This window comes from Anser brachyrhynchus (assembly GCF_964034855.1).
Source record: "Anser brachyrhynchus genome assembly, chromosome: 32".
NCBI classification, from domain to species: Eukaryota; Metazoa; Chordata; class Aves; order Anseriformes; family Anatidae; genus Anser; species Anser brachyrhynchus.
The window spans coordinates 166492-192337 of record NC_137725.1 but is presented as its reverse complement, the minus strand read 5'-3'; the positions used below and the strand labels follow the sequence as shown (position 1 = coordinate 192337).

General features: G+C 65.2%; 2 protein-coding genes across 3 annotated transcripts; both read left to right on the top strand.

Annotated features, from left to right (window-relative positions):
* The first annotated feature begins 659 nt into the window (after positions 1 to 659).
* On the top strand, positions 660 to 17741 carry TYK2 (tyrosine kinase 2). Of its 2 annotated transcripts, XM_080571509.1 has the most exons (25): positions 660 to 816; positions 2713 to 2774; positions 2876 to 3065; positions 3747 to 3870; positions 5087 to 5231; positions 6114 to 6277; positions 6538 to 6922; positions 7800 to 7991; positions 8258 to 8415; positions 8493 to 8616; positions 9946 to 10138; positions 10218 to 10324; positions 10631 to 10807; positions 10910 to 10997; positions 11101 to 11228; positions 11732 to 11867; positions 12172 to 12323; positions 12452 to 12602; positions 12884 to 12981; positions 13296 to 13488; positions 13678 to 13796; positions 14628 to 14800; positions 16173 to 16290; positions 16365 to 16475; positions 17264 to 17741. In XM_080571509.1, the coding sequence occupies exons 1-25, from the start codon at positions 678 to 680 to the stop codon at positions 17396 to 17398; spliced, it is 3762 nt and encodes a 1253-aa protein (XP_080427635.1). In that variant the 5' UTR covers positions 660 to 677; the 3' UTR covers positions 17399 to 17741. The 2 variants fall into 2 exon arrangements, 1 of the variants encoding a protein (XP_080427635.1); XR_013942647.1 differs by lacking the exons at positions 16365 to 16475; positions 17264 to 17741 and having other exon boundaries at positions 14666 to 14800.
* Positions 17742 to 18697: 956 nt separating this feature from the next.
* On the top strand, positions 18698 to 25846 carry RAVER1 (ribonucleoprotein, PTB binding 1; the record flags this gene model as incomplete). Its single annotated transcript, XM_080571450.1, is given in 14 exon segments — positions 18698 to 19161; positions 21147 to 21213; positions 21787 to 22215; positions 22218 to 22255; positions 23730 to 23739; positions 23742 to 23821; positions 23823 to 23913; positions 23916 to 23920; positions 24144 to 24273; positions 24366 to 24413; positions 24416 to 24465; positions 25264 to 25342; positions 25345 to 25374; positions 25650 to 25846. Coding segments are annotated over 14 exon segments (1545 nt in total), but the record flags the coding sequence as incomplete, so codon positions are not given.

Genomic DNA, 25846 nt, shown 5'->3' with positions numbered 1-25846 from the left:
GGTCGGGGGTAAAAAGGGGGGTGGGGGGTAAGAAGGGGGGGCTTGGGGGGGGATATTGGTACTGGGGAGGGGCGAAGGGGTTGGGGGGGGTAAAAAGGGGGGGGGTTGGGGGTAAAAGGGGGGGTTTGGGGGGGGTAGAATGGGGGGGGTAGAAAGGGGGGGGTAAAAAGAGGGGGATACTGGCTCTGGGGAGGGGCAAAAGGCCATGCCCCCCAATTTCTAGCCCTGCCCCCCCCAATTCCACCTGTGCCCCCCAATTTGCCCCCCCCTTGCCCCCCACATCCAGCTCTGCCCCCCCCATTTCCAGCAGTTCCCCCCGATTTGCCCCCTACCCCCCCCAATTTGCCCCCCCCGTCCCCCCATTTCCACCTGTGCCCCCTCAATTGGCCCCCCTTGCCCCCCCACATCGAGCTCTGCCCCCCCAATTTGCCCCCTGCCCCCCCCATTTCCAGCAGTTCCCCCCCAAATTTGCCGCCCCCCCCCCCCCCCCAAATCCAGCTGCGCCCACGACCCGGCTGTGGCCACGCCCCCCTCCCTCCCGGCCACGCCCACTTACCACAGACCACGCCCCCATCCACCAGGCCACGCCCCCTCCCGCGCCGCTCGCCCCGCCCACGGTGCGCAGGCGGGTGGGCGTGGTCCCGCGCCGGCGGCGGGCCAATGGCAGCGCGCGTCTCATGGGGCCCAATGGGAGGCGGCGTCTCTGCGGGGCCCAGGGAGCCGGAACCGCGGCCGGGCCGGCGGGGAGCGGGGCCGGGACCGGGACCGGAACCGGAACTGGGGAGCGGAAGCGGAACCGGAACCGGACCGGGGCCGGTGCGTGAGGGGCTGGGGGGCTGCGGGGGGGGGGGGCCTGGGCCGGGGGGGGGGGCCTGGGCCGGGGGGGGGCGGGGGAGCGGAGGGGTTTGGGGCGGGGGGGGGCGGGGCTGGAGGCGGAATTGGGGGCTTGGGGGGGGGGAATTGGGGGCCGGGGGGAGGATTTGTGGGGTCGGGGGTGGGATTTGTGGGGCCGGGGGGGGGCAATATAGGGTGGAGGGGAGTTGTGGGAATAATGTGGGGCCGAGCGGGGATCTGTGGGCCGGGGGGGCAATGGGGGGGGGGGGGGGCGATGTGGGGCCGGGGGGCGATGTGGGGCCGAGTGGGGATTTGTGGGGCTGAGGGCGGGGTTTTGGGGCTGGGGGAGGAAGTGGGGCTGGGGGGGCAACGTAGGGTGGAGGGGAGTTGTGGGGCCGGGGGGCGATGTGGGGCCGAGTGGGGATTTGTGGGGCTTGGGGGGAGTTGTGGGGCCAGGTGGAGATGTGGGGTTGGGGGAAGTTGTGGGGCTGGGGGAGGACATGGGGCTGAGGGGGGGGTAATGTAGGGTGCAGGGGAGTTGTGGGGTGGTGGGGGGTGGATGTGGGGCTGGGGGGGAGTTGGGGGGACGGGGGGGATGTGGGGGTGCAGGATATGGGGGTCTTCAGGGTGCGGGGGGGTCAGGGCAGACGTGGCTGTGACATTCGGGGGCTCAGGATCTGGGGGGGGGCTTTGGGGTCAGGATGGGGGGGGCTTTGGGTTTCAGGGTGGGGGGGGCTTTGGGGTCAGGATCGGGGGGCTTTGGGGTCAGGATGGGGGGTGTTTGGGGTCAGGATCGGGGGGGCTGGGACTCCAACCCCATTGACGTTGCCCGTTTTGGGGTCCTGGAGCCTCCAGCGTGGGGCCGTGCCGATCCCGGGTGGATTTTTCCCAGGAAGACGCCAAAAACGCGCGCGTGCTCCCGCTGGGTCCGAAACCCCGCTGCTGCTGGGATCGGGGAGCGAAACACAAAAAAAACCCTATAACGGCCCCAAATCCGCCCCTATTGCTAGAAACGGGGGCGCCGGCGGCCGGCCCCGTCCCTCCCCGCCCTTGCCCGCGCCGTGACCTTTGAGCCGCGGCCGCCTGCGGCTCCTGACCTCGATCGAGGCCTCTGGCGGGGGAGCAGAAAGAGGCGAAACCACCCCAAAATTTGGCTGCTCAACGCGCCGGGGCAGAGTTTACCACCGGGGACGTTGCCGCATGGGGTTTTTTTTGGGTTTTTGGGGTTTTTTTTTGGCGACTCGGGGGCTCGGGGTCCTGCAAACGCTCCCTGCGCCGAAATTTGGTGGCTGGAGCCGATCCCGAGCCCCTTTGGGGTTTTTTTGCGCCCCCGTTGGGCCGCCGGGGTTGGGGCTGCTGCACCCAGAGCTCCTGCCGGGCGTGCGGGCGCCCAAAGTAAAGTTTTTTTTGGGGTAAAACCTGGTTATTTGGCATCTTTAAGCACCGGGCCACCGCGGCAAACCCCCCCTGAGCCTTACTGGGGCTGAAAAATCCCGATTCCTTGGGGTTTTCCCCGTGGGGCGGGGTCGCAGCTCCACGTCCGTCCTCGTTCCCCTGGAGGAGCGGGGACCGGAGCTGCGGGGCGCTGAGCCGAGGCCCCGGGCCCCTTCGGTTGGCAAAAAGGAGGGGAAAAATAATAATAATTATAATAAAAAAAATAATAATAATAATAAATAATAATAATAAAATAAAAGTGATTCGGCCGCGTTGGCAGTGAGCAAACGCGCTCGGGGGGGCTGAGCTCGGGGTGGGAGCGGTGCCGGTGGGGTGGGAGCGGTGCCGGTGGGGTGGGAGCCGTGGTCCTGCACCCCTCGGGGGGGGGCCCACGGACCAATTTGTCAGCCCCAATCCTCCCCCCCTCCCCGTGTCCCCACGCAGGTGACGACATCGCCGCCGCCGCCTGGGGACCGGCTCCGCGTTATGCTCCAGCTGACGGCGAGGTCGGTGCCCGGGGGGGAGAGGCCAGGGGGGGTTTCCTGGTCCCGTTCCCGTTCCCCCCCCGCACATCCCGCCCCGTTAACCTCGTCCCCCCGCCCCGCAGGAGATGTCTCTGTGCCAGTGCGCGGTGAAGCACAGCGAGTCGGACCCCGAGGGCTGCTGCTCCCCGCCCGGCGGCGCCCTCAAGGTTTCCCTGCACTGGGGCGGCGCCGAGGAGCGCGAGCGATGCCAGAGCTACGCGCAGGGCACGCCGAGCGCCGAGGAGATCTGCATCGACCTCGCGCGGAGGATTGGTGAGCCCGGCCCCGTTCCTCACCCCCCCCCCTTACCCCACCCCACCCCGAGCTCTTCGTACCTCCGAGCTCCCCCTTTTCGCTTCTAAAAAAGCGGCTTTTTTTTGGCAACGAGCCCTCGGTCAGAATCCGGCCCTCGCCCTCGCTGGCTTGGGGTCGGAGAGCGATCCTCACACCCCAGGCTCGCCCCGCCACCGGGGGGGGGGGGGGGGTTTCGCTTGGCGAGCTGCGAAAAACGGGGGGGGGAAATGAGCGGGAGCTGCGGGTCCGGGGGCTTCTCGCAGCCCCGAGCCACGGCACGGCGTCTTTTTGAACCCGGGTTTGCTGGAGCAGGCTGCGGCTCCCGCCTCGTCGGCCGAACGCTCGCGCTTCGGGCCCCAAGCGGCCTCGCTTCGGGCCCCAAGCGGCCTCGCTTCGGGCCCCAAACCGCCTCGCTTCGGGTCCCAAGCGGCCTCGCTTCGGGTCCCGAACGGCCTCGCTTCGGGTCCCAAACGGCCTCGCTTCGGGTCCCGAACGGCCTCGCCCGGGGTCCGCGCCGCCGGGAATCTGGCGGCTGGGAGGGAAGCAGCAGAGAATTTTTATCATTTTCGTGTTTTTTTTTTTATTTTTTTAACGTTTTCTGCCGTGAATTTCCGCCTCAACGCCCGCCCTCGGCTCCTCCTCGCCGCGTTGCCTTCGCAGGCATCACGCCGCTGTGCTACAGCCTCTTCGCGCTCTACGACCCCCAGAGCGGGACCTGGCTCCCCCCCAACCACGTCTTCAAAATCGGCAAAGACACCGACCTCAGGCTGCTCTTCCGCATGAGGTGAGGGCGCCCGCCGAGCCTCTCGGCGCAGCCGGGCGCCGTTTTTAACGCAAGAAATACGCCCGGGGCTTTGCCGGGGCCGCGCTGGCTCGCTCCCGTACCCTCGCGGGGCGGGCAGCTGGGGGAACGGCCCGCAGACACGCGCCGAGCTTGGCGCGGGGCCGGCGAGCTGGCAGGGCTCGGCTCAATCCGGCCCCGAAGGATCAAACCGGGAGCTGGGCGGCTTTGGAGCCCGCGCCTGGGTTGGAAAACCGAATTGCTCCGCTCCCGGGGCCGCTCTGCCCGCGTCTCTCCGCCGCCCCGCTCAGCTCCGTCCCCGGCAGGCCCCGGTCCCCCCCCTGCGGGCAGCGTTTTTTCGCTCAGGGCCGCGGCTCCGTTTCCTGGCCTCGCTCCCTCGCGGCGAGGTTTTCAGGTTCCCCGGCGATCCCCGGCCCCGCCGCTGCCTTTCCTCCCGAGGCGCTGCCGCTGGCGGTCTCGGGAGGGGGGACATTTTGAGGCCGTGCTGTCGGGGTCTGAGTCAGAGCGAAGGTAAAAGCGTGGGGAGGAGCAGCCCCGGGGGTTCCTCAGCCCGCGCCCGATGCGTTCGAAGCGACCCGCGGCTCCTCCTGCCTGCTGGGGGGACTGGGAAGGAGCTGACGCTTCCCCCAGCTTGTCCTCGCGGGGGGAAATATTGCCGCCATATTTTTGGGGGCCACGAAGCCCTCTCTGCTCGGGTTTCGGAGCCGGCGGCTGCAGGCAGCGCTCCTGCCGCGCAGGGACGTGGCTTTTGGGGTTGAGGGGAGCGGAAAAGCGCTGCGGCCGCGGGGCTCTGCCCGCCAGGCATCCCCCCCCCCGGCGAAACCCTGCCGCCCGGCACGTGCGTGGCGCGGAAAGCTCGAGCAAAGGCTGGGGGGGGCGGAGGGGGTGGGAAGAGGTCGCTTCCCCTTGGCTTCCCAGCGCCCGAAGCCTCGCTGCGGGCTCGGAGGGCGCCCGGAGGCCGCACCCGGTTCTCGGGTCGGGGTTTTGAAGCGGCGTCGACGGCGCCGTTTGCTCCCAAAACGCCCGCCAGGAACCTTCCACTCCTTCCTCACCCCCCCCACCAAACCCCGTCCTCTTGGGACCGGTGGCGAAAACCCTCCGCCGGAGCAGGGAGGCGTCGTTTGGGGGATTTTGGGGTAAAACCAGGGAATCCTCCATGCCGGAGCGCGGCGCTGAGCGGCGCGGTGCCCCGCCGCAGGTACTACTTTCGGAACTGGCACGGGATGAACGAGAAGGAGCCGGCCGTCTACCGCAACGCCCCGCGGCCGAGCGAGGGCCCCGACGAGAGGCTGCAGGGGGGGGCCGTGCTCGACAAGGCGTCCTTCGAGTACCTCTTCGAGCAGGTGAGGGGGCCGCGGGCGGGCGCCGGACCGGCCGGATCCCGGTGGGGTCGGGGCGGGGAGCACCCGAGGGCTCGGCCCCTTCGTCGGGGGCGCTTTGCCCCAACTCGGGGTGCTTTGGGGAAAGGGCGAACGCGGCCGGGGGCCCGCTGGGGCACTCAGAGGTGTTTTTTTTTTTTGGATGGGCTGAGGGGATCCCGTTACAGCGGTTAAACAATAAAAAACGGAGGAAAAAAACCCAGAAAACGGAGGAAAAATAAATAACGGGCAGACAAAAATAAATAAATAATGGCGGGAAAAAAAAATAAATGAACGGGGAAAAAAATAAATGACAAGGAAAAAAAATAAATAACTGAGGAAAAAAATAAGTAAGGGGGCGGAAAAAAAAATAAATAACAAGGAAAAAAAATAACTGAGGAAAAAAATAAGTAAGGGGCTGGAAAAAATAAGTAAGGGGGGAAAAAAAGTAAGTAATGGGGGAAAAAAGTAAATAACGGGGGGGGAAGTAAATAACGGGGGGGGGAAGTAAATAACAGGGGGGGATAAAGAACGGGGGAAAAAAGTAAATAACGGGTGGGAGAAATAAATAATGGGGGAAAAAAATAAATAACTGGGGAAAAAAAATAATGGGGGAAAAAAATAAGTAACGAGGAAAAAAAATAAGTAACGAGAAAAAAAGTAACAAGAAAAAAAATAAGTAACGAGGAAAAAAAATAAGTAACGGGGGAAAAAAATAAATAACGGGGGAAAAAAGTAACGAGGAAAATAGATAAATAACGAGGAAAATAGATAAGTAACGGACGTGAAAAATAACGTGGAAAAAGCAGCCCCGGAGGCGGCGCAGGGTGTTTTCCCCATTGTTTAGCTTTTCCTCTGCCTCACCAGGGGAAGTATGAATTCATCAACGACGTCGCGTCCCTGAAGGACCTGCAGACGGAGCAGGAGGTCCAGAGGTTCAAGAACGAGAGCCTGGGCATGGCCGTGCTGCACCTCTCTCACATCGCCATCAAGAAGGGCGTCTCCCTGGAGGAGGTGGCCAGGAAATACAGGTGAGAGCCTGAGCGAGGTGCCAAAAAACCCACGGACGTTTCCGCTCCGGGCTTTTCCGAGGGAGCCTGCTAGAGGCTGCTGCGAGAGGGCAGCAGGAGACAGCGCAGGAGGGGGCGGCCTGCCCGCAGCCGTGCCCTCGCTCTCCCTCTTCCAGCCGATTTTCAGGAGGCCGTGGAGATGCTGCTGGGCTGCCTGGGGCACAAACCCGGCGCGAGGTTCGTTCTGCTGACCCGTTTCTTCCCCCCCTCCCCCTCCGCAGCTTCAAGGACTGCATCCCACGCTCCTTCTACCGCCAGATCCAGCAGAACAACTACCTGACCAAGTTCCGCATGAAAACCGTCTTCAAGAAGTTCGTGCAGCGCTTCCAGCGGCACACGGTCAGCGCGGGGAAGCTGACGGAGCAGGACGTCATGTACAAGTACCTGGCCACCTTGGAGCACCTCGCGCCCCGCTTCGGCAGCGAGCTCTTCCCCGTGCTCTCCTTGGAGACCTCCTCCGAGGGCGAGAAGGCGCCGCTCTACGTCAACGGGGGGCACGCGCAGGCGGAGCACGGCCACGCGCTGCTCCCCAGGGACCCGCCCGCTACCCACGAGGTCCTCGTCACCGGCACGAGCGGCATCCAGTGGCGGCCCGTGCCTCCCGAGGTAGGTGGGCGCTCGGGGTTTTGGCCACGGCGGGGTGGGACGCGGCGGAAAGAGAAGGAGCCGGGGGGTCCTGGCGGACGACGGGTTGACTGTGAGCCAGCAGCGTGCCCTGGTGGCCAAGGGGATCCTGGCGGGCATTGAAAGGAGCGTGGCCAGCAGGTCAAGGGAGGCGATCCCTCGATCCCGCCCTGGGCAGGCCTCACCTGGAGTGCTGTGGCCGTTCGGGGCTCCCCGGTAGAAAAAAAGACAGGGATCTCCTGGGAAGAGGCCAGCGGAGGGCCACAAAGGTGACACGGGGCCTGGAGCCCTGGGAGGAAGGGCTGCGAGACCTGGGGCTGGTCAGCCTGGAGAAAAGACGACTGAGAGGGGATCTCATCGATGTGGATAAATACCGGAGGTGTGGGAGGCAGAGGGACTTGGCCAACCTCTTCTCAGTGCTCTGTGGGGACAGGACAAGGGGCAATGGCCACAAGATGGAGGCCAGGAAGTTCCGCGCCAACATGCGAAAGAAATTCTTCAAGATGAGGGTGACGGAGCGCTGGGACAGGCTGCCCAGGGAGGCTGTGGGGTCTCCCTCTCTGGAGATATTCCAGGCCTGTCCGGACGCCTCCCTGGGCAGCCTGCTCTAGGGAACCCGCTTTGGCGGGGGGGTTGGACCCGACGATCTTTCGAGGTCCCTTCCAACCCCTTCGATTCTGCGATCCTGTGAAAACCTCACGCCCCCGGGCTTTGCCACCGCCTCGTTGCGGTTCGGAGGCCGGACGGGGCTTGGGGAACCCCGAGCTCCCTTCCAGTTCATCCCGCTTTGGCCACGCGGCTTCGAGCGGCGCCGTTCCCCGGCGGCGCGCCCGATTCCCTTTCGTCTCCGGCTCCGCAGAGCGTCGAGGCCGTCTCCCACCGAGGCTATTTCGGGAGGAAAAGCAGAAGCAAGGAGCCGGAGCCCCGGGGGCCGCGCCAAGCGGAGCCGAGCGAGCCCAAGTGGTCGCATTTCTGCCACTTCCGAGAGATCACGCACGTCGTCATCAAGGACTGCCGAGTCAGCATCAACCGGCAGGACAACCAGTGCCTGGTGAGCGCCTCTGCCCCGTCCCGACACGCGGTGGGGGGGCCTCGGGTTGGGCTCTGGGGGCTGAAAGGGGGCAGCGAGGAGAGGAACGAGGGTTTCTCCTTGTTTTTTTGTGTGTTTTTTTTTTTTCTCCTTGGTTTTGTTTTTTTTTGTTGTTTTTTTTTCCCCCCTCCCTGAGTTCTGCGCTCTCTCCTCCTCGGGCTGGCTGGGCGGCGGATTTGGGGCGGCCTTCCTCTCAGTCCGGCCGATCCCTCGTGTCCCCCCCCCAGGAGGTGCTCCTCCCGTCCTACGAGAGCGCCCTCTCCCTGGTCTCGCTGGTGGACGGCTACTTCCGACTGACGGCGGACTCCAGCCACTACCTGTGCCACGAAGTGGCGCCGCCGCGGCTCGTCATGAGCATCCTCAACGGCATCCACGGGCCCATGCAGTACGTCTGGCATCCCGGGGGACGCCCCGTGGCCCTGGGGCCGGGCTCGAGCCTCTCCCCTTCTCCCCCCTCGCTAGGGAGGAATTCGTCTTCGCCAAGCTGCGGCGGGAGGAGCACGAGGAGGGGCTCTACGTCATCCGCTGGAGCGTCCTCGACTTCAACAGGATGATTCTGTCCGTGGTGAAACGGGGCCACCAGCAGGTACGGTGGGCGTCTACGGAGATGTGCGAGCTGGAAACTTGCTTTTTGCCGCTTGGGTCGTATCGGGGGCTCGGCCAGCGGTGTTTCCATGTGGGAGGGCGAGGGGAGCAGCTTTGAGGTGGAGCATCCTGCTCCTGCAGGGATTTGGCAGCAACGGTTTTGTGTCCTGCACATATTGCTGCTAAATCCCTGCGTTTTTGGGTCCTGCATCTTTTTCTGCTAAATCCCCGCAGTTTTGGGTCCTGCTCCTGTTCCTGCTAAATCCCTGCAGTTTTGTGTCCTGCTCTTTTTGCTGCTAAATTCCTGCAGTTTTGGGTCCTGCTCTTTTTGCTGCTAAATCCCTGCAGTTTTGAAATCCCTGCAGTTTTGGGTCCTGCTCCTGTTCCTGCTAAACCCCTGCAGTTTTGGGTCCTGCACCTTTTTCTGCTAAATCCCCGCAGTTTTGGGTCCTGCTCCTGTTCCTGCTAAACCCCTGCAGTTTTGGGTCCTGCACCTTTTTCTGCTAAATCCCCGCAGTTTTGGGTCCTGCTCTTTTTGCTGCTAAATCCCTGCATTTTTGGGTCCTGCACCTTTTTCTGCTAAATCCCTGCAGTTCTGTGTCCTGCTCTTTTTGCTGCTAAATCCCTGCAGTTTTGAAATCCCCGCAGTTTTGGGTCCTGCTCCTGTTGCTGCTAAATCCCTGCAGTTTTGGGTCCTGCTCCTGTTGCTGCTAAATCCCCGCAGTTTTGGGTCCTGCACCTTTTTCTGCTAAATCCCTGCAGTTTTGGATCCTGCACCTTTTTCTGCTAAATCCCCGCAGTTTTGGATCCTGCTCCTGTTGCTGCTAAATCCCTGCAGTTTTGGGTCCTGCTCCTGTTGCTGCTAAATCCCCGCAGTTTTGGGTCCTGCACCTTTTTCTGCTAAATCCCTGTGTTTTTGGGTCCTGCTCCTGTGCTGCTAAATCCCCACAGTTTTGGGTTCTGCTCCTGTTCCTGCTAAACCCCTGCAGTTTTGGATCCTGCACCTTTTTCTGCTAAATCGCTGCAGTTTTGGGTCCTGCACCTTTTTGTGCTAAATCCCCGCAGTTCTGGGTCCTGCTCCTGTTGTTGCTAAATCCCTGCAGTTTTGGGTCCTGCTCTTTTTGCTGCTAAATCCCCGCGGTCCGCGGTTTTGCTGACCTGCTCAGCAGATCAGGGAAGGGGAACGACTCCGTTCGCTGGGCGAGCAGCGGGCAGGCAGAGCCGCGAGCTCCGGGCGGTGCCGGCCCCGTTAGGACCGGGGTCGGAGCTGCCAGGCTTCGGGCCCCGGAGCTGCGCCGCCCGTCCTCTGACGCCGCCTGCCCTCCCGCAGGGCCCCGGGGCGCAGGGGGCCCTCAAGTACAGGCAGTTCCGCATCCAGAAGAAGGGCAGCTCCTTCGTGCTGGAGGGCTGGGACCGTGAGTTCCCCACTCTGCGCGAGCTCCTGGACGTCCTCAAGGGCTGCACGCTCAAATCCGGCGAGGAGAGCTTCACGGTGAAGAGGTGCTGCCCGCCCAAACCAGGAGGTAGGAGGGTGGCTCTCCTCCCCTCTCGGGAGCGAGGGCACCCGGTGGTTTCTGAAGGCTCGCTTCCCTCTTCCGGCAGAGATTTCGGACCTGCTGATCACCTGGAAGGTGAAGGACAGCGCGAAGCAGATCCTAAACCTGACCCAGCTCAGCTTCCACCAGATCCGCAAGAACGAGATCACGCAGGTCGGGCGCCCCGCCCGCGCGGCAGCCGGGTTTTGGGGACGGGGCGTGCGGAGGATCCCGAATTCCCGGTCAGGGCATGCCACCAAACCCCTGCCACCGTGCGAGGGAAGGGCAGAGACGCATTTTGGGGTTGCTTCGGTGCTTTGTTCCTTCCCTCTGCGAGGAGGAGGCGAAGCAAAGCAGCGGCGCTGTCATCTCGGGGGACGATTCCTTCCCTGCCACCCACAGCACCAGCAGGGGGACGGGGAGAGCGTTGGCTCGTGCCCGCCGCCCTGCCGCTCATTTTCCTTCTCCCTCTGCCCTCAGCGAGCCCACCTGGGGCAGGGCACCCGCACCAACATCTACGACGGCGTGCTCAACGTCTGCGGCGCCGCCGGGGCCGACGACGAGGCCGAGTACTTCTCCACCGAGCCGAACAACAACAGCAGGGAGCTGCACGTGGTGCTCAAAGTCCTGGACCCCAGCCACCGAGACATCGCCCTGGTGAGCCCGCGATCCGCCAGCGCGTCGATCCGGGTTCCCCGGGCAGCTTCGTGGTGCCCCCCCCAGCTTCGTGACCCCCCCCTTTCGCTGCTCTCTCCGCAGGCGTTTTTCGAGACGGCCAGCCTGATGAGCCAAGTGTCGCACGTCCACCTGGCCTTCGTGCACGGCGTCTGCGTGCGGGGCTCCGAGAGTGAGTCCCGGGCTCGCCGGACCCATCGGCCGCCCTCCGGAGCCGTTCCCGGGGCCGGATTTTGGGGCTGCTGGCCGAAAACAACCCCTCTTTGTGTTCCCAGACATCATGGTGGAGGAGTTTGTAGAGCACGGCCCTCTGGACGTGCTGCTGCGCAAGGAGAAGGGCCGGGTCACCGTGGGCTGGAAGATCACCGTGGCCAAGCAGCTGGCGAGCGCCCTGAGCTACCTGGTGAGGGGCTGGGGCCGCGCCGGCCGCCTCCGCGCCGCCTCTCGTCCCCTCCGCCGGCGCAGCAGGGAGGATCGGTCGTTTTGCTCTGCTCTCCGGGCAGACGCGTGGGTTTTTTTTTTTTTTTAGCGTAATAACCTGTCCTTTCTCCCTCCGTCGTGGAGGTGAGCACCTGGGGCGGCCCTTTTGTGGGGACCCGAAACGCTGGAGCCGCTCCGGAGCTTCAGCTGGGGGCCGTGGGGCTGGGGCGGAGGAGGAGGAGGAGGAGGAAGCTGCCTCCCCTGCTTGCTGGGCTTCTGGCCAGCAGCTCGGGAAGGCGTGAGCTGTGCTGGGTAATCCCCAGGCTCCCGATGTGCCCCCCCCCGGCTCCGGCTTTGCGCGGAGGGGACGAGGAGAGAGGCAGGGAGGGGACGAAAGGCGGGGGCCGGGAGTGCCGCGGTTTTGTTTCCCGGTGCGGCCCTGCCCCGTTCCTCCTCTCTGAGGTCGCCTCTCCTCCTTTTCCCCAGGAGGACAAGAACCTGGTGCACGGCAACGTGTGCGCCAAGAACATTCTGCTGGCCAGGAAGGGGCTGGAGGACGGCTCCCTGCCCTTCGTGAAGCTCAGCGACCCCGGGGTCAGCTTCACGGTGCTGTCTCGAGAAGGTACCGCGCCCCGCGGGGCTCCCTGGGCTGGGCAGGGCTGGGCCCGGGCTTGTCGGGAGCTGGGAAGCCAGGTGCTTTTCCACCTCCCGTGGCTAGCCGAGAGCGTGGGTTATGCCTGAGCTGCTCCGGCAACGCCTGCCTGCCTTCCAGCCCTTAGTTTTGGGCGTCGGAGAGGTTTGGATGCGAGCCCCGCGACGGCAGCCGGCCCGAAAGCTGATCCCGCGGGGAGCTTCCCCTCCTCCGCCCGCGGGGTTTTGCGTCCTCCCCTTCTCGCTGACCCCTTCGCGCCTTCTCCTTCCCAAAGAGCGCGTGGACCGCATCCCCTGGATCGCCCCGGAGTGCGTGCAGGACATGGGGAACCTCAGCACGGCCGCCGACAAGTGGAGCTTCGGCACCACGCTGCTGGAGATCTGCTTCGACGCCGACGTCCCCCTCAAGGAGCGCACGCCTTCCGAGGTGACAGAGGCCCGCGGGGGGACAGCGGGGCGCTCGGCTTCCCCTCGGCCTCACGGCTTCGAGCCCCTCCGTGGCTGCAGGCGTGTTCGTGACCTGTTTTTTTTTTTTTTCCCTCCGTTTCTCCCCAGAAAGAGCGTTTCTACGAGAAGAGGCACCGCCTGCCCGAGCCGTCCTGCAAGGAGCTGGCCACGCTGATCTCGCAGTGCCTCAGCTACGCGCCCAGCGAGCGCCCGTCCTTCCGCACCATCCTGCGGGACCTCACCCAGCTCCAGCCCCACAGTGAGGCCCTGCCCTTCCCTCCCCTGCCCGTCCCTCGCCGGCTTCTCCCCGGCGCCGGAGCCGGGCCGATGCGGGCACAGCCGCAGCCAGCGTCTGCTTTTGGGAGCTCGCTGCTTCGGCCCCAGCGTGAGCCCTTCCCACGGGGCCCTTTGCTCCCCTCCCTGGCCAATTTTTGTCGGGGAGCAAAGCCCCAGAGCAGAAATCGCCTCCCGGGCTGCGGGGGCAGGAGCACGAAGGCGCTCAGAGCTCGGCTGGCCCCTGACCTCTCCCGTCTTTCGCAGACCTCGTGGACGTCACCTCCGTCAACCCTGACTTCCCCGTGTCCGACCCCACCGTCTTCCAGAAGCGCTACCTGAAGAAGATCCGCGAGCTGGGGGAGGTGAGGATGGATCCCCCCAAAGACGCCGAGGTCCTTTTGGGTGGGCTGGGACACGCGGAGGGGCTCGGACCCCCGTCGGATGTTCCCTTTGCAGCAGCCGGGCACAATTTATACGCTCCCATCCCCTCTGGGAGCAGCGGCCTCTTTCTGCCTTGATTTCCCCCAAAAATCCACACCTGAACGAGGCTCACAAGTCTTTATTTTCGACCCGTTGCCGCCGAGGCTGTCCCCTCTGCCCAAAAAGCTCCCTGACCCAGCTGGGGGAAGCCGGAACGGTGCCGGCGGCGTCCCCAATCCCTGCTCCCCCCCCCCAGGGTCACTTCGGCAAGGTGAGCCTCTACTGCTACGACCCCACCAACGACGGCACGGGCGAGATGGTGGCCGTCAAGTCCCTGAAGGCCGGCTGCAGCCAGCAGCTGCTGGCCAGCTGGAAGAGGGAGATCGAGATCCTCAAGACGCTCTACCACGAGAACATCGTCAAGTACAAGGGCTGCTGCAGCGAGCAGGGTGAGGAGGAGCTGCGAGGAGGGCACAAACCCGGCTTCCAGGCTCCGTTTCACGGAGCCTGAATGCGTTTCGCTCGATCCCCGTCGCCCCAGGTGGCAGGGAGGCTCAAAATACAATTTTGGGGGTGTTTCTCCTCCCCCTGGCTGGGGTTTTCGGGGATTTCTGCCTCACCTCCCGCTCCTCGGCCAGGGGAGAAGATCGTGCAGCTGATCATGGAGTACGTGCCGCTGGGCAGCCTGCGCGACTACCTGCCCAAGCACAACGTCAGCCTGGCGCACATCCTGCTCTTCGCCCAGCAGATCTGCGAGGTAAAGGCTCTGACCTCTGCCAAGACGTCCCCGAAATGGGGAAAAACCTCGGGGAAAAAGCACGGTGACAGCTGGCCGGGCTTCCTGCCTCTTCCTCGCGCCTCCGCCTCCCTTTTCGTCTCCCCCTAAGTGGCTCTAAGTCCCGTTTTCTCGCCCCAAAATGGTTCCAGTACAATTTTTTCTCCCTCAACCACCTCTAAAGCCCCCCTTCTTCCCCCATAAATCCCTCTTGATATAGGGAAAAACCTTGGGGAAAAAGCACAGCAAGAGCTGACCGGGCTTCCAGCCCCCTCCTCCCTTTTGGTCTCCCCCTAAATGGCTCTAAGTCCCATTTTCCCTCCCCAAAATGGTTCCAATCCGCTTTTTCCTACCCAAACTGCCTCTAAAGCCCCTCTTCCCCCATAAATCCCTCTCGATATTGGGAAAAACCTCAGGGTAAAAGCACGGCGAGACCTGGCTGGGCTCCCTGCCTCCACCTCCCTTTTGGTCCCACCCCTAAATGGCTCTAAGTCCCGTTTTCCCTCCCCAAAATGGTTCCAATCCGCTTTTTCCTACCCAAACTGCCTCTAAAGCCCCTCTTCCCCCATAAATCCCTCTCGATATTGGGAAAAACCTTGGGGTAAAAGCACGGCGAGACCTGGCTGGGCTCCCTGCCTCCACCTCCCTTTTGGTCCCACCCCTAAATGGCTCTAAGTCCCGTTTTCTCTCCCCGAAATGGTTCCAATCCGCTTTTTTCCTCCCCAAACCGCCCCTAAAGCCCCTCTCCCCCGCCCCAAACGCCCCGCCGCCCCTCCCCACGCCCCGTCTAAGCCCGTTTTCCCCCCGTCGCAGGGCATGGCCTACCTGCACTCGCTGCACTACATCCACAGGGACCTCGCCGCCCGCAACGTGCTGCTGGAGAACGAGAACGTGGTGAAGATCGGTGACTTCGGCCTGGCCAAAGCCATCCCTGAGGGCCACGAGTATTACCGCGTCTGCGAGGACGGGGACAGCCCCGTCTTCTGGTGAGCGCCACGGCCCCGATTGTGGCCCCGTTGGGTCCTCATTATGGCCCAATTGGGTCCTCGTTGTGGCCCCGTTGTGTCCCCATTGTGGCTGCATTGGGTCCCCAGTTGTGGTCCCAAATGTGGCCCTGTTGGGTCCTTGTTGTGGCCCCGTTGGGTCCCCAATTGGGTCCCCATTGTGGCCCCGTTGTGTCCCCGTTGTGGCCACATTGGGTCCCCAATTGTGGTCCCAATTGTGGCCTCATTGGGTCTCTGTTGTGGCCCTGTTGGGTCCCTGATTGTGGCCCCAATTGTGTCCCCCATTGTGGCCCTGTTGGGTCTCCATTGGGCCCCGATTGTGTCCCCGTTGTGGCCCTGTTGGGTCCCCGATTCTGGCTCCCTTGTGGCCCCATTGGGTCCTGATTTTGGCCCCGTTGGGTCCCAATTGTGGCCCTATTGAGTCCCCATTGGGTCCTCGTTGTGGCCCTGTTGGGTCCCCAATTGGGTCCCCATTGTGCCCCCGTTGTGGCCCCACTGTGGCTGCATTGGGTCCCCATTGTGGTCCCAATTGTGACCCAGTTGGGTCCTCATTGTGGCCCCATTGCGGCCCCATTGGGTCCTCGTTGTGGCCCAGTTGTGGCCCTGTTGGGTCCCCAATTGTGGCTCCCTTGTGGCCCCATTGGGTGCCAATTGTGGCCCTATTGAGTCCCCGTTGGGTCCTCGTTGTGGCCCCGTTGGGTCCCCAGTTGGGGCCCCATTGTGGCCGCATTGGGTCCCCAGTTGTGGTCCCAATTGTGGCCCAGTTGGGTCCTCATTGTGGCCCCATTGCGGCCCCATTGGGTCCTCGTTGTGGCCCCGTTGGGTCCTCGTTGTGGCCCAATTGTGGCCCTGTTGGGTCCCCAATTGTGGCTCCCTTGTGGCCCCGTTGGGTCCTGATTTTGGCCCCGTTGGGTCCCAGTTGTGGCCCTATTGAGTCCCCGTTGGGTCCTCGTTGTGGCCCCGTTGGGACCCCATTGTGGCCGCATTGGGTCCCCAGTTGGGGTCCCAGTTGTGGCCCCGTTGGGTCCTCATTGTGGCCCCATTGGGTCTCCATTGTGTCCCCGATTGTGTCCCCGATTGTGTCCCCGATTCTGGCTCCCTTGTGGCCCCGTTGGGTCCCAATTGTGGCCCTGTTGAGTCCCTGCTGTTGGGTCCCCGTTTATGGCCCCGTTGGGTCCCTGTTGGGTCCTCGTTGTGGCCCTGTTGGTTCCCCAATTGTGGCTCCCTTGTGGCCCCGTTGGGTCCTGATTTTGGCCCCGCTGGGTCCCCATTGTGGCCCCGTTGGGTCCCAATTGTGGCCCTGTTGTGTCCCCGTTGGGTCCCCCGATCCCACGCTGCCCCCGCCGCCTCGCAGGTACGCCGTGGAGTGCCTCAAGGAGTGCAAGTTCTACTACGCCTCCGACGTCTGGTCCTTCGGGGTGACGCTCTACGAGCTCCTGACGCGCTGTGACCCCGCGCAGAGCCCTCCCGTGGTGGGTTTCGGGTTTGGGGCCCGGGGCCGGGTGATCCCGGGGCCGGTTCCTCACCTCTGGCTCCCGTCCCGCAGAAATTCATCGAGCTGATCGGGGCCACGCAGGGGCAGATGACGGTGCTGCGGCTGATCGAGCTGCTGGACCGAGGGAAGAGGCTGCCCAGCCCCAAGGACTGTCCCTGCGAGGTAAATCCCGCGTCGCGCCGCCCCCTTCCCACCCCAAATGTCACCAGCACCTCGTGGGGCGAGGGAACGGGTAAAAATGGGGGGGGGGGGGGGGCAGAGCGTTTGGAAACGAGGCCCTCCCCCTCCGCCCCATAAAATCATCGCCCCTCCATGGTGTTTTTTTAGGACCCTGTCCCTTTTTTGAGCTCTTTTTCCCCTCCACCCCGTTAAATCGTCGCCCCTGATTGGCTTTTTTTTAGGACCCTCTCCCTTTTTTGAGCCTTTTCCCCTCCACCCTATTAAATCATCACCCCTGGGTGGATTTTCTGGGGACCCTGACCCTTTTTCTGACCTTTTTCCCCTCCACAACATTAAATCGTCACCCCTGGGTGTGTTTTTTTGGGACCCTGCCTCTTTTTTTGACCTTTTTCTCCTCCACCCCATTAAATCCTCACCCCTGGGTGGGACTTTTTAGGACCCCGTCCCTTTTTCTGACCTTTTTTCCTTTCACCCTATTAAACCATTGTCCCTCCGTGGGTTTTTTGGGGTCCTGCCCCTTTTTCTGACCTTTTTTCCCTTCACCCCATTAAATCCTCGTCCCTCTGTGGGTTTTTTTTAGGACCCTGCCCCTTTTTCTGACCTTTTTTCCCTTCACCCTATTAAATCCTCGTCCTTCTGTGGGTTTTTTTAGGACCTTGCCTCTTTTTTTGACCTTTTTCTCCTCCACCCCATTAAATCGTCGCCCCTGGGTGGGATTTTTTAGGACCCCGCCCCTTTTTCTGACCCTTTTTCCCCTTTTTTTTCCCCAGATCTACCGCCTGATGAAGAACTGCTGGGAGGCCGAGGCCTCCTTCCGCCCGGCCTTCCCCAACCTCGTCCCCATCCTCAAGGCCTTCCACGAAAAGTACCGCGCCCAGGCCCCCTCCGTCTTCAGCCTCTGCTGAGGGGGGGGGACACGAGCTCGGGACCCCCCCCCAGGTCCCTTTAGGGCCGGGGCCGGGCCCCCAGCTTTAGGGTTTTTTTTTCCTTTGGGGTGGGTTTTAGGGCAGGACCGGGTTTTGCTCCGGTTTCAGGGCCGCCGTGCCTCTCGCCGCCGTGCCTCTTCCCCGCTCCCCCCCCCCGCCCTCCTCATCCTCGCCTTATTCCCCCCCCCCCCGCACCAAAATGGGGCCAAACACTGTGAAACGGGACGGGGACGGCCCCAGCCCCTCTGCACCCCCCTTTATGGGGTCCGCGTTCCCCCCCCCCACCCCCGCCAAAAGTTGGGGACCGCCGGGGGCTCCCCCCCCCCGTTACCGTGAGCTTTAGGGGCGAGGGGGGGGGGCACCAAGAGGGCACACACCCCTTTTCCCCCCCGCGACCCCAAAAAGAGGGGGTTAGCGAAAGAATTTGGCACTTTATTGCAGTTTGGGGTTTCCGCTGCGTTTTGGGAGGTTTTTTTTGGGGGTGGGGGGGGCCTTGGGTCTCCCCCCACAAAGTTTTGGGGTATGGGGGGGGGGGGGGGTTGTGCTGCCCCTCCCTGCGTCCCCAGGGAGGTTTTTAGGGTCGGACGGAGCTGATTTGGGGGGGACGAGGGGGCTGGCCGCCCCCCCCACTTTGAACTGTACAAAAGGGGGGGGCTGCTTTGCCCCGTTCCCCCTTATTTATTGCCTGCTGTGTGATGCCGCGCCCCCCCCCCCCCGGCTATGGGGTGGGGGGCGGCCGGGGGGCCCCAATAAAGGTTGTAACGGCCCCTGTTGCTCTGCCTGCCTGGCTGGGGGGGGTAACGGGGGGCTGTGCTCCCCAGTAATGGAGTGGGGGGGCTTATGGGGTGATTTGGGGGGGGGCAGGGCTCCCTGGGGGCTTATAGGGTGATTTGTTTGGGGAGTTCAGGACTCCATGAGGTCTTATAGGGTGATTTGGGGGGGGCAGGGCTCCCTCGGGGCTTATAGGGTGATTTTTTGGGGGGGGGCCAGGGCTCCGTGGGGTCTTGCAGGATAATGTGGGGAGGGGTTAGGACTCCACAGGGTGCAGAGGAGAGCTTGGGGGTCCCTGTAGGACAGGGGTTTGGGGGTCCTATGGGGGGGTGTCAGGGCCCCCATAGGATTTGGGGGGGGGATTTTGGGGTCCCTATAGGACTGGGGGGGGATTTTGGGGTCCCTGTCAGGCTGGGGGCTTTTTGGGGTGCCCCATAGGGCTGTTTGTGGGGGCGCCTGGCTCCTCCATAGGGCCGGGGGGTGTCGGAGGCCCCTATAGGGCGGGGGGGGGTCCTGGGGTCCCCGCAGGTCGCGGCCCCTTTAAGACATGGGAGGGGCTCCGGGGGTTGGGTTCCTCGGGGGGCGTGGCCTCACCCAAGCAGCGAATGGGAGCGCGGGGGCGGTGACTTCACCTCCTCCCCCCCTCCCTTCCCCTCCGAACTGACCAATCCGGAGGCGGGATGCTCCGGAGCGGTTCCGAGGCAGCGGCGGACCAATGGCGAGGCGGCGTCTTGGCGGCGCTCTGCCCGCCTCTCGATGGTCGCGGGAGGCCGCGGGGGCCTAAGATGGCGGCGGCGGCGGCGGCGCCGGGGGCGGAGGGGCCGGGGCCGGGCCCGGGCCGAGCTCCCGAGGAGGAGCTGCCCCCCCTGGAGCCGGCCGAGGCCCGGAGCCGCCTGGAGCGAAGCGCCCGCCAGTTCCGCAACCGCCGCAAGGTGCTGATCCGCGGGCTGCCGCCGGACGTCAGCAACCAGGTGCGGGGGGAACGGGGCCGGTAACGGGGACCGGGGCCGGGGCCGGTTTGGGGCTGAGGAGGGGGAATCGGGACCGGCACCGGGGCGTAGTGGGGGGTAACGGGGGCTGGGACCGGGACCGGGACCGGGTCCGGTACCGGGGGGTGATGGGGGGGGACCGGGAAGTAACGGGGGTGTAGCGGGAACCGGGATCGAGGCTGGGTCCGGGACCGGGGGGGGGTAACGGGGACTGGGAACGAGACCGGGACTGGAACTGGGGGGTAACGGGGACCGGGACCGGGGGGCGATGGGGGATAATGGGGGCTGGGACCGGGACCGGGACCCGGGGCCGGTTTGGGGCTGAGGAGGGGGAACCGGGACCGGAACCGGGGGGTAATGGGGACCGGGGCTGGGACTGGGGGGTAACGGGGCCGGGGCCGGTTTGGGGCTGAGGAGGTGGAACCGGGACCGGGAGGTAACGGGGACCGGGACCGGGACTGGAACTGGGGCCGGTTTGGGGTTGAGGAGGAGGGATTAGAACCGGAACCGGGAGGTAACGGGGGAATAGTGGGGTCTGGGACCGAGACCGGGACAGGCACCGGGGGGTAACAGGGGCTGGGAGCGGGCCCGGGGGGGTGACAGGGGGTAATGGGGGCTGGGACCGGGACTGGTTTGGGGCTGGGGAGGGGTAACGGGGACCGGGACTGGGGAGTAACGGGGGCTGGGACCGGGACCGGTACCTGGGGCTGGGACCGGGACTGGTTTGGGGCTGAGAAAGAGGCACCGGTACCGGGGGGATAACAGGGCTGGAGGGGCCGGGGCCAGTTTGGGGCTGAGAAGGGGGGACCGGGGGCACAACGGGGACGGGGCTTTGGGACCGGGAGCGGGGCTGGAGGGGACCGGGACTGGTTTGGGTCCCAGAAGAACCGGGACTTGGGGGGGGGGGGTGCTGGGACCGGGAAGGGGCCGGGGCCGGTTTGGGGCTGAGGAAGGGGAACCGGGCCCGGGGGACAGCGGGGGGCTGGGGTTGGGACCGGGCCTGGGGGCCTCGGAGCTGCGTCCCCAGCCCTTCCCGCCCCGTCGGCCCTCAGCTAACGAGCGGCCCTCGCCTAACGAGCGAGCGGCGGGGGCACGTCCCGGTTCCCCTCTGAAGCAGCTCCTGCGGGGTGGCAGCACCGTCCCTGTCCCCTTCCCGTTAACATCAAAGCCCCTTAATGGGCGCCGAGCTCCCGATAAACGCGCCTTCAGGCCTCGCGCGGCGCCGCTTTTTGCCTAAAACCCCATCAAACGGCCCAAAAACCGCGGGGAGCGTTCGCTTTCCTCCCCTCACGCCCCCGGCCCCCATCTCCGCCTCCCTTCCTTCCCTCCCCGGTGCCAGGGCTTTGGGACCCCCTCGGGGTCTGGGTTTCCCCCCCCCCCAGCTCCGCTCTGAGCTCCGGCTCCGTCCCCTCCTGCTTCTGGTTTCCCTTTTTCCTCCTCCGTGAATCCCAAATCCCAGCGCGGGGCCGCAGGGCAAAGTCTGGCGCCGCACCCTGCTGCGAGGCCGGGCTCCGAGGGCTGGTTTTGGGGCCCGCGGGAGCGAAATTGGGGCCCGAAGGGGTGAAATTGGGGCCTGCTGGAGCGAAATTGGGACTTTATGGTGCAAAATTGGGGCCCACTGGAGCAAAATTGGAGCCTGATGGAGCAAAACTGGGACCTTATGGTGCAAAACTGGGGCCTGATGGAGCGAAATTGGGGTCTTATGGTGCGAAATTGGGGCACGTGGGATCAAAATTGGGGCCTTATGGTGCAAAAATGGGGCCCGACGGAGCAAAATTGGGGCCTTATGGTGTGAAATTAGGACATTATGGTGCAAAATTGGGGCTCGCTGGAGGCGCAGGAGCGCGTTGCCTCCAAATCCTCCCATCCCCGCGCCTGGGGAGAGGGAAATGGTTGGCCAGGAGCACCCTGCTGACCCCTGCCCCTCTCTCTCCGCCTGTTTTTTTGTTGTTTTGTTTTTTTTTTAGGAAGTCCACGAGCTGCTGAGCGACTACGAGCTGAAGTACTGCTTCGTGGACAAGTACAAGGGCACCGGTGAGTGCGCTGCCCCGGGGCCGCCGTCTCCTCGCGCCCCGAGCCCGTCCCGCTCTGACGGCGCCCCGCCTCTGGTCTCTTCCTTCAGCGGCCCCCGTCGGACCCCCCGTTTAGGCGGCGCCGAATCTCGGCGGGCGGAAAAAAAAAGCAAAAAAAAACCCCAAAACTTAGCGAGCCGTGGGGCTTAGAGCCCCGGGAGATGTCGTAGGTGCGGCATGGGGGTTGCGTTGCCTTCCGGTGCGGCGGGGACGCTTCTGCTGCTCGCCGCCGACCCGAGGGCAAAGCCCAAAGTCCCCGGCGGCGGGCAGGAAAAGCTGCTGGAGCTGCATGGGCCGCCCGGGCGTTTCCCGGAGGCGGTAGCGGGGCCGTCGCGCGCGCGGAACTCGGCCGGGTTTAACCCGCGGTGCTGACGGAGGGCGTCCCGGTGGCTTTGGCGGGGCTTAGCCGCGGGCTGCCTCCACCTCGAGCACGCGAGCGCGGTGTTTGCCGCGGGTTCGGGGAAACTAACGGCGTTTGGGGCGGCCGGCCGGGCCCCCGAACCCGCTCGAATCGGTCCCCGCTCTCCTCCCGCAGCCTTCGTCACGCTGCTCAACGGCGAGCAAGCCGAGTCGGCCATCCGCAAGTTCCACCTGAGCAAGCTGCGCGACAGGGAGCTCTCGGTGCAGCTGCAGCCCACGGACGCCCTGCTGTGCATCGCCAACCTGCCGCGCCTCTACAGCCAGCAGCAGTTCGAGGAGCTGGTGCGGCCCTTCGGCAACCTGGAGCGCTGCTTCCTCGTCTACAGCGAGAAGACGGGCCACTCCAAAGGCTACGGCTTCGTGGAGTACATGAAGAAGGACTCGGCGGCCCGGGCCAAGTCGGACCTGCTGGGGAGGCAGCTGGGCACGCGGGCGCTCTACGTGCACTGGACGGACGGCACGCAGCTGACGCTGGAGCTGGTGCACTCGCGGTGCCTCTGCGTGGACAAGCTGCCCCACAACTACGCCGACCTCGAGGAGCTGCGCGGGTCTTCTCGGCGCTCTGCCCGCCCACCTTCTGCCAGGTGAGTTGGGTTTGGGGGGCGTTTGGGGGGGTTTTGGGCCGGGGGTGGGTTTACGGGGGATTTCGGTGCGTTTTGGAGGGGTTTGGGGGGGGTTCTGGTGGCTTTTGGGGGGTGGGGGTGGGTGTTGGGGGGATTTCGGTGCATTTTGGAGGAGTTTGGGGGGGTTTCTGGTGGCTTTTGGGGGTGGGGGTGGGTGTTGGGGGATTTCGGTGCATTTTGGAGGGGTTTGGGGGGGTTCTGGTGGCTTTTGGGGGGTGGGGGTGGGTGTTGGGGGGATTTCGGTGCGTTTTGGAGGGGTTTGGGGAGGTTTCTGGTGGCTTTTGGGGGGTGGGGGTGGGTGTTGGGGGATTTCGGTGCATTTGGAGGAGTTTGGGGGGGTTTCTGGTGGCTTTTGGGGGGTGGGGGTGGGTGTTGGGGGATTTCGGTGCATTTTGGAGGGGTTTGGGGGGGTTTCTGGTGGCTTTGGGGGGTGGGGGGGGGTGTTGGGGGGATTTTGGTGCGTTTTGGAGGGGTTTGGGGGGGCTTCTGGTGGCTTTGGGCGGGGGTGGGGGGGGTGTTGGGGGGCGTTGGTGGCTTTTGGGGGACCAGGCGTGGGGTTTGGGGGGATTTCGGTGCGTTTTGGAGGGGTTTGGGGGGGGTTCTGGTGGCTTTCGGGGAGCTGGAGGTGGGTTTGGGGAGGTTGGTGGCTTTTGGGGGACAGGGGTGGGGTTTGGGGGGATTTCGGTGCAGTTGGGAGGCTGCGGGGGGGATTTCGGTGCATTTTGGAGGGTTTTGGGGGAGGGTTGGGGGGGGTTGGTGGCTTTTGGGGGGCCAGGGGTGGGTTTGGGGTGGATTTTGGTGCGTTTTGGAGGGGGTTCGGGGGGTTTGGGGGGGGGTTTCTGGTGGCTTTTGGGGGAGTGGGGGCCGGTGTTGGGGGGGATTTCGGTGCGTTTTGGAGGGGGTTGGGGGGTTTGGGGGGTTTCTGGTGGGTTTTGGGGGGGTGGGGGGTGGGTGTTGGGGGGGTTGGTGGGGTTTGGGGGGGATTTCAGTGCATTTTGGAGGGGGTTGGAGGGTTTGGGGGGGTTTCTGGTGGGTTTTGGGGGTGTGGGGTGGGTGTTGGGGGGCGTTGGTGGCTTTTGGGGGGCCGGGGTGGGGTTTGGGGGGGGGTTGGTGGGTTTAGGGGCACCGGCGTTGGGTTTTGGAGGCGTTGAGGGGCCGGGGCTGGGTATCGGGGGGATTTCGGTGCATTTTGGAGGGGTTTGGGGGGAGGGTTGGTGGCTTTTGTGGGGCTGGGTTTGGGGAGGGCGCTCGGGGCGGCTTTTGAGGGGCTCGGGGTAGTTTCAGGACGCTTCCCACCTCATCCTGCTGCGTTGCGGTCCAACCCCAGAAGCTGAGAGCCCCGAGGGGGAGCCGGCGCTCGCCGCATCCCTTCCCCGCGCCCCAAACCTCCTCCTCCTGTTTTTTTTTTCCCCCCCCCCCGACCCCCCCCCCCCAGCTGGCGTACGGCAGGACGGGCAGCTGAAAGGCTTCGCCGTGCTGGAATACGAGTCGGCCGAGGCGGCGGAGATGGTGCAGCAGGCCACGGACCGGCTTGCTGCTGGCCGGGAACCACGTCCGCGTCTCCTTCTGCGCCCCCGGCCCCCCCGGCCGCAGCATGCTGGCCGCGCTCATCGCTGCCCAGGCACGGTGAGGCCGCGGATCGCCCCGACGCCACGCGCTCCCCTTAAAAACTCGGCCTCGAGCTCTGTCCTCGCCCGGCCCCGCTCCGTGACGCCCGCGCGGCCGAAACCGCCGCCGGGAGCCGTCGCTCGCCTCCTCCCCGCACCCTACGAAACCGAACCCGGGCGCTGGCGGGCGCAGACGGGCGGCCTCCCCCCGCTCCTGACTCGCTGCTTTTTCGTTTCCGAAGGCGCTGAACCGGGGGAAAGGGCTCCTCCCCGAACCCAACATCCTCCAGATCCTCAACAGCCTGGGCAACCCCGCTTCGCTCCAGCTGCTGCTCAACCCCCTGCTCCACGGGGCCGTCGGGGGCAAACAGGGTAAGGCCCCGAGCCCGGCCGGCAGCTCGGGGCGGCCTCGGGGGGCGGGCCGTGGGGCTCAGCCCGCTTCGTTTTATGCCCCCCACCTCCAGGAATCCTCGGCGCCGCTCCGTCCATGCCGCTGGTCGCCAACCCGGCGCTCTCACCGCCCTGCTCCAGCTGGCGCTGCAGAACCAGCCGCAGGCGCAGCAGGTAGGTTGGGGGGGGGCAGGGGGGGCGGCTTCACCGCCGCCGAAGTTTTTGTAGGGTCAGCGGGGCCGGAAAAAAGCCTCCGGGAGGCTTCGGGCGCTTAAGGAACCGTGGGATTTGGGGCCGGCCTCCCCGCGGAGAGCTCCGAAACGCGACCGCGTCCCCTCGGGGCGCGTTGCTCGCGGTGCGCGAGCTGCCCGGCGGCTACCGGTGCCGATCCGGAGCAGCGAGCCCCCCGCGAAGCCCCCCTCGTGCCCACAAAGCCCCCTCGTGCCCCGTGAAGCCCCGCGAAGCCCCCCTTGTGCCCTGCAAAGCACCCCTGTGCCCCGCAAAGTGCCCCGCAAAGTGCCCCGCAAAGCCCCCCCCGTGCCCTGTGAAGCCCCCTCATGCCCCCCTTGTGCCCCGCAAAGTGCCCCGCGAAGCCCCCCTCGTGCCCTGTGAAGCCCCTCATGCCCCCCTTGTGCCCCCCTCGTGCCCCACAAAGCTCCCTTCGTGCCCGCAAAGTGCCCCACGAAGCCCCCCTCGTGCCCCCCTCGTGCCCCCCTCGTGCCCCCCTCGTGCACCGTGAAGCCCCCGCGAAGCCCCCCTTGTACCCCACAAAGCCCCTTGTGCCCCGCGAAGCCCCACCGTGCCCCCCTCGTGCCCTGCAAAGCCCTCCGCAAAGCCCCCCCTCGTGCCCCGCGAAGCCCCCCTCGTGCCCCACGAAGCCCCTTTGTGCCCCCCCGTGCCCCGCGAAGCCCCCCCCGTTCCCCTTGAAGCCCCCCCCTCACCAGCTCCTCCCCGCCCCGCCGTGTTGCGCAGAAGCCGGGCATCCTGGGCGACTCGCCGCTGGGCTCCCTGCCGCACGGCGCCCTGGCCTTGGCGGCCGCGCCGGCCCAGCCCCCGGCCAGCTCCTGGGCGAGCTCTCGGCAGGTAAAATCCCCTCGGGACACCGCCACGCGTCCCCCGTCCCCCCCCGGGGCACCGATCCCCCCCCCCCGTACCGCCGGGTGACGGCGCCCGGGCGCGCCCGGGAAGGAGGGAGCGGGTGGCGGAGGCTGGGGCGGGTTTTGGGGGTGCTGGACACGAGCCCGCGGTGACGCCCCCCCCTTTTTTTTTTGGGGGGGTGCTGGACACGAGCCCCCGGTGCGGTCACGGTGACGTGTGTGTCCCCCCCCCCTTTTTTTTTTGTTTTTCTCTCCCCGCAGGCGGCCCCCTGCCCGGTGACATGGCCCAGGGCCGCGTCAAGTCGCCCATTTTGCCGTCGGGAAACGTGGCCCTGGCTCCTTTCCTGGGCCCCGTGGGGGCCGAACGCGACGGCTCGGTGCTGGGGGGGGCGCGGGGGGGCGCGGCGGCGGCAGCGCCGCAGGTGCCCCCCCTGGGCTCCCTGCTCGGCTCCGTCATC

Bases quoted from the DNA above. Each gene is read 5' to 3' on its own strand.
- TYK2 (XM_080571509.1), top strand. From the start codon at position 678: ATGGGGCCCAATGGGAGGCGGCGTCTCTGCGGGGCCCAGGGAGCCGGA. The intron at 12,982-13,295 runs GTGAGGATGGAT...CCCCCCCCCCAG, and splicing joins AGATCCGCGAGCTGGGGGAG to GGTCACTTCGGCAAGGTGAG. The intron at 14,801-16,172 runs GTGAGCGCCACG...GCCGCCTCGCAG, and splicing joins GGGGACAGCCCCGTCTTCTG to GTACGCCGTGGAGTGCCTCA.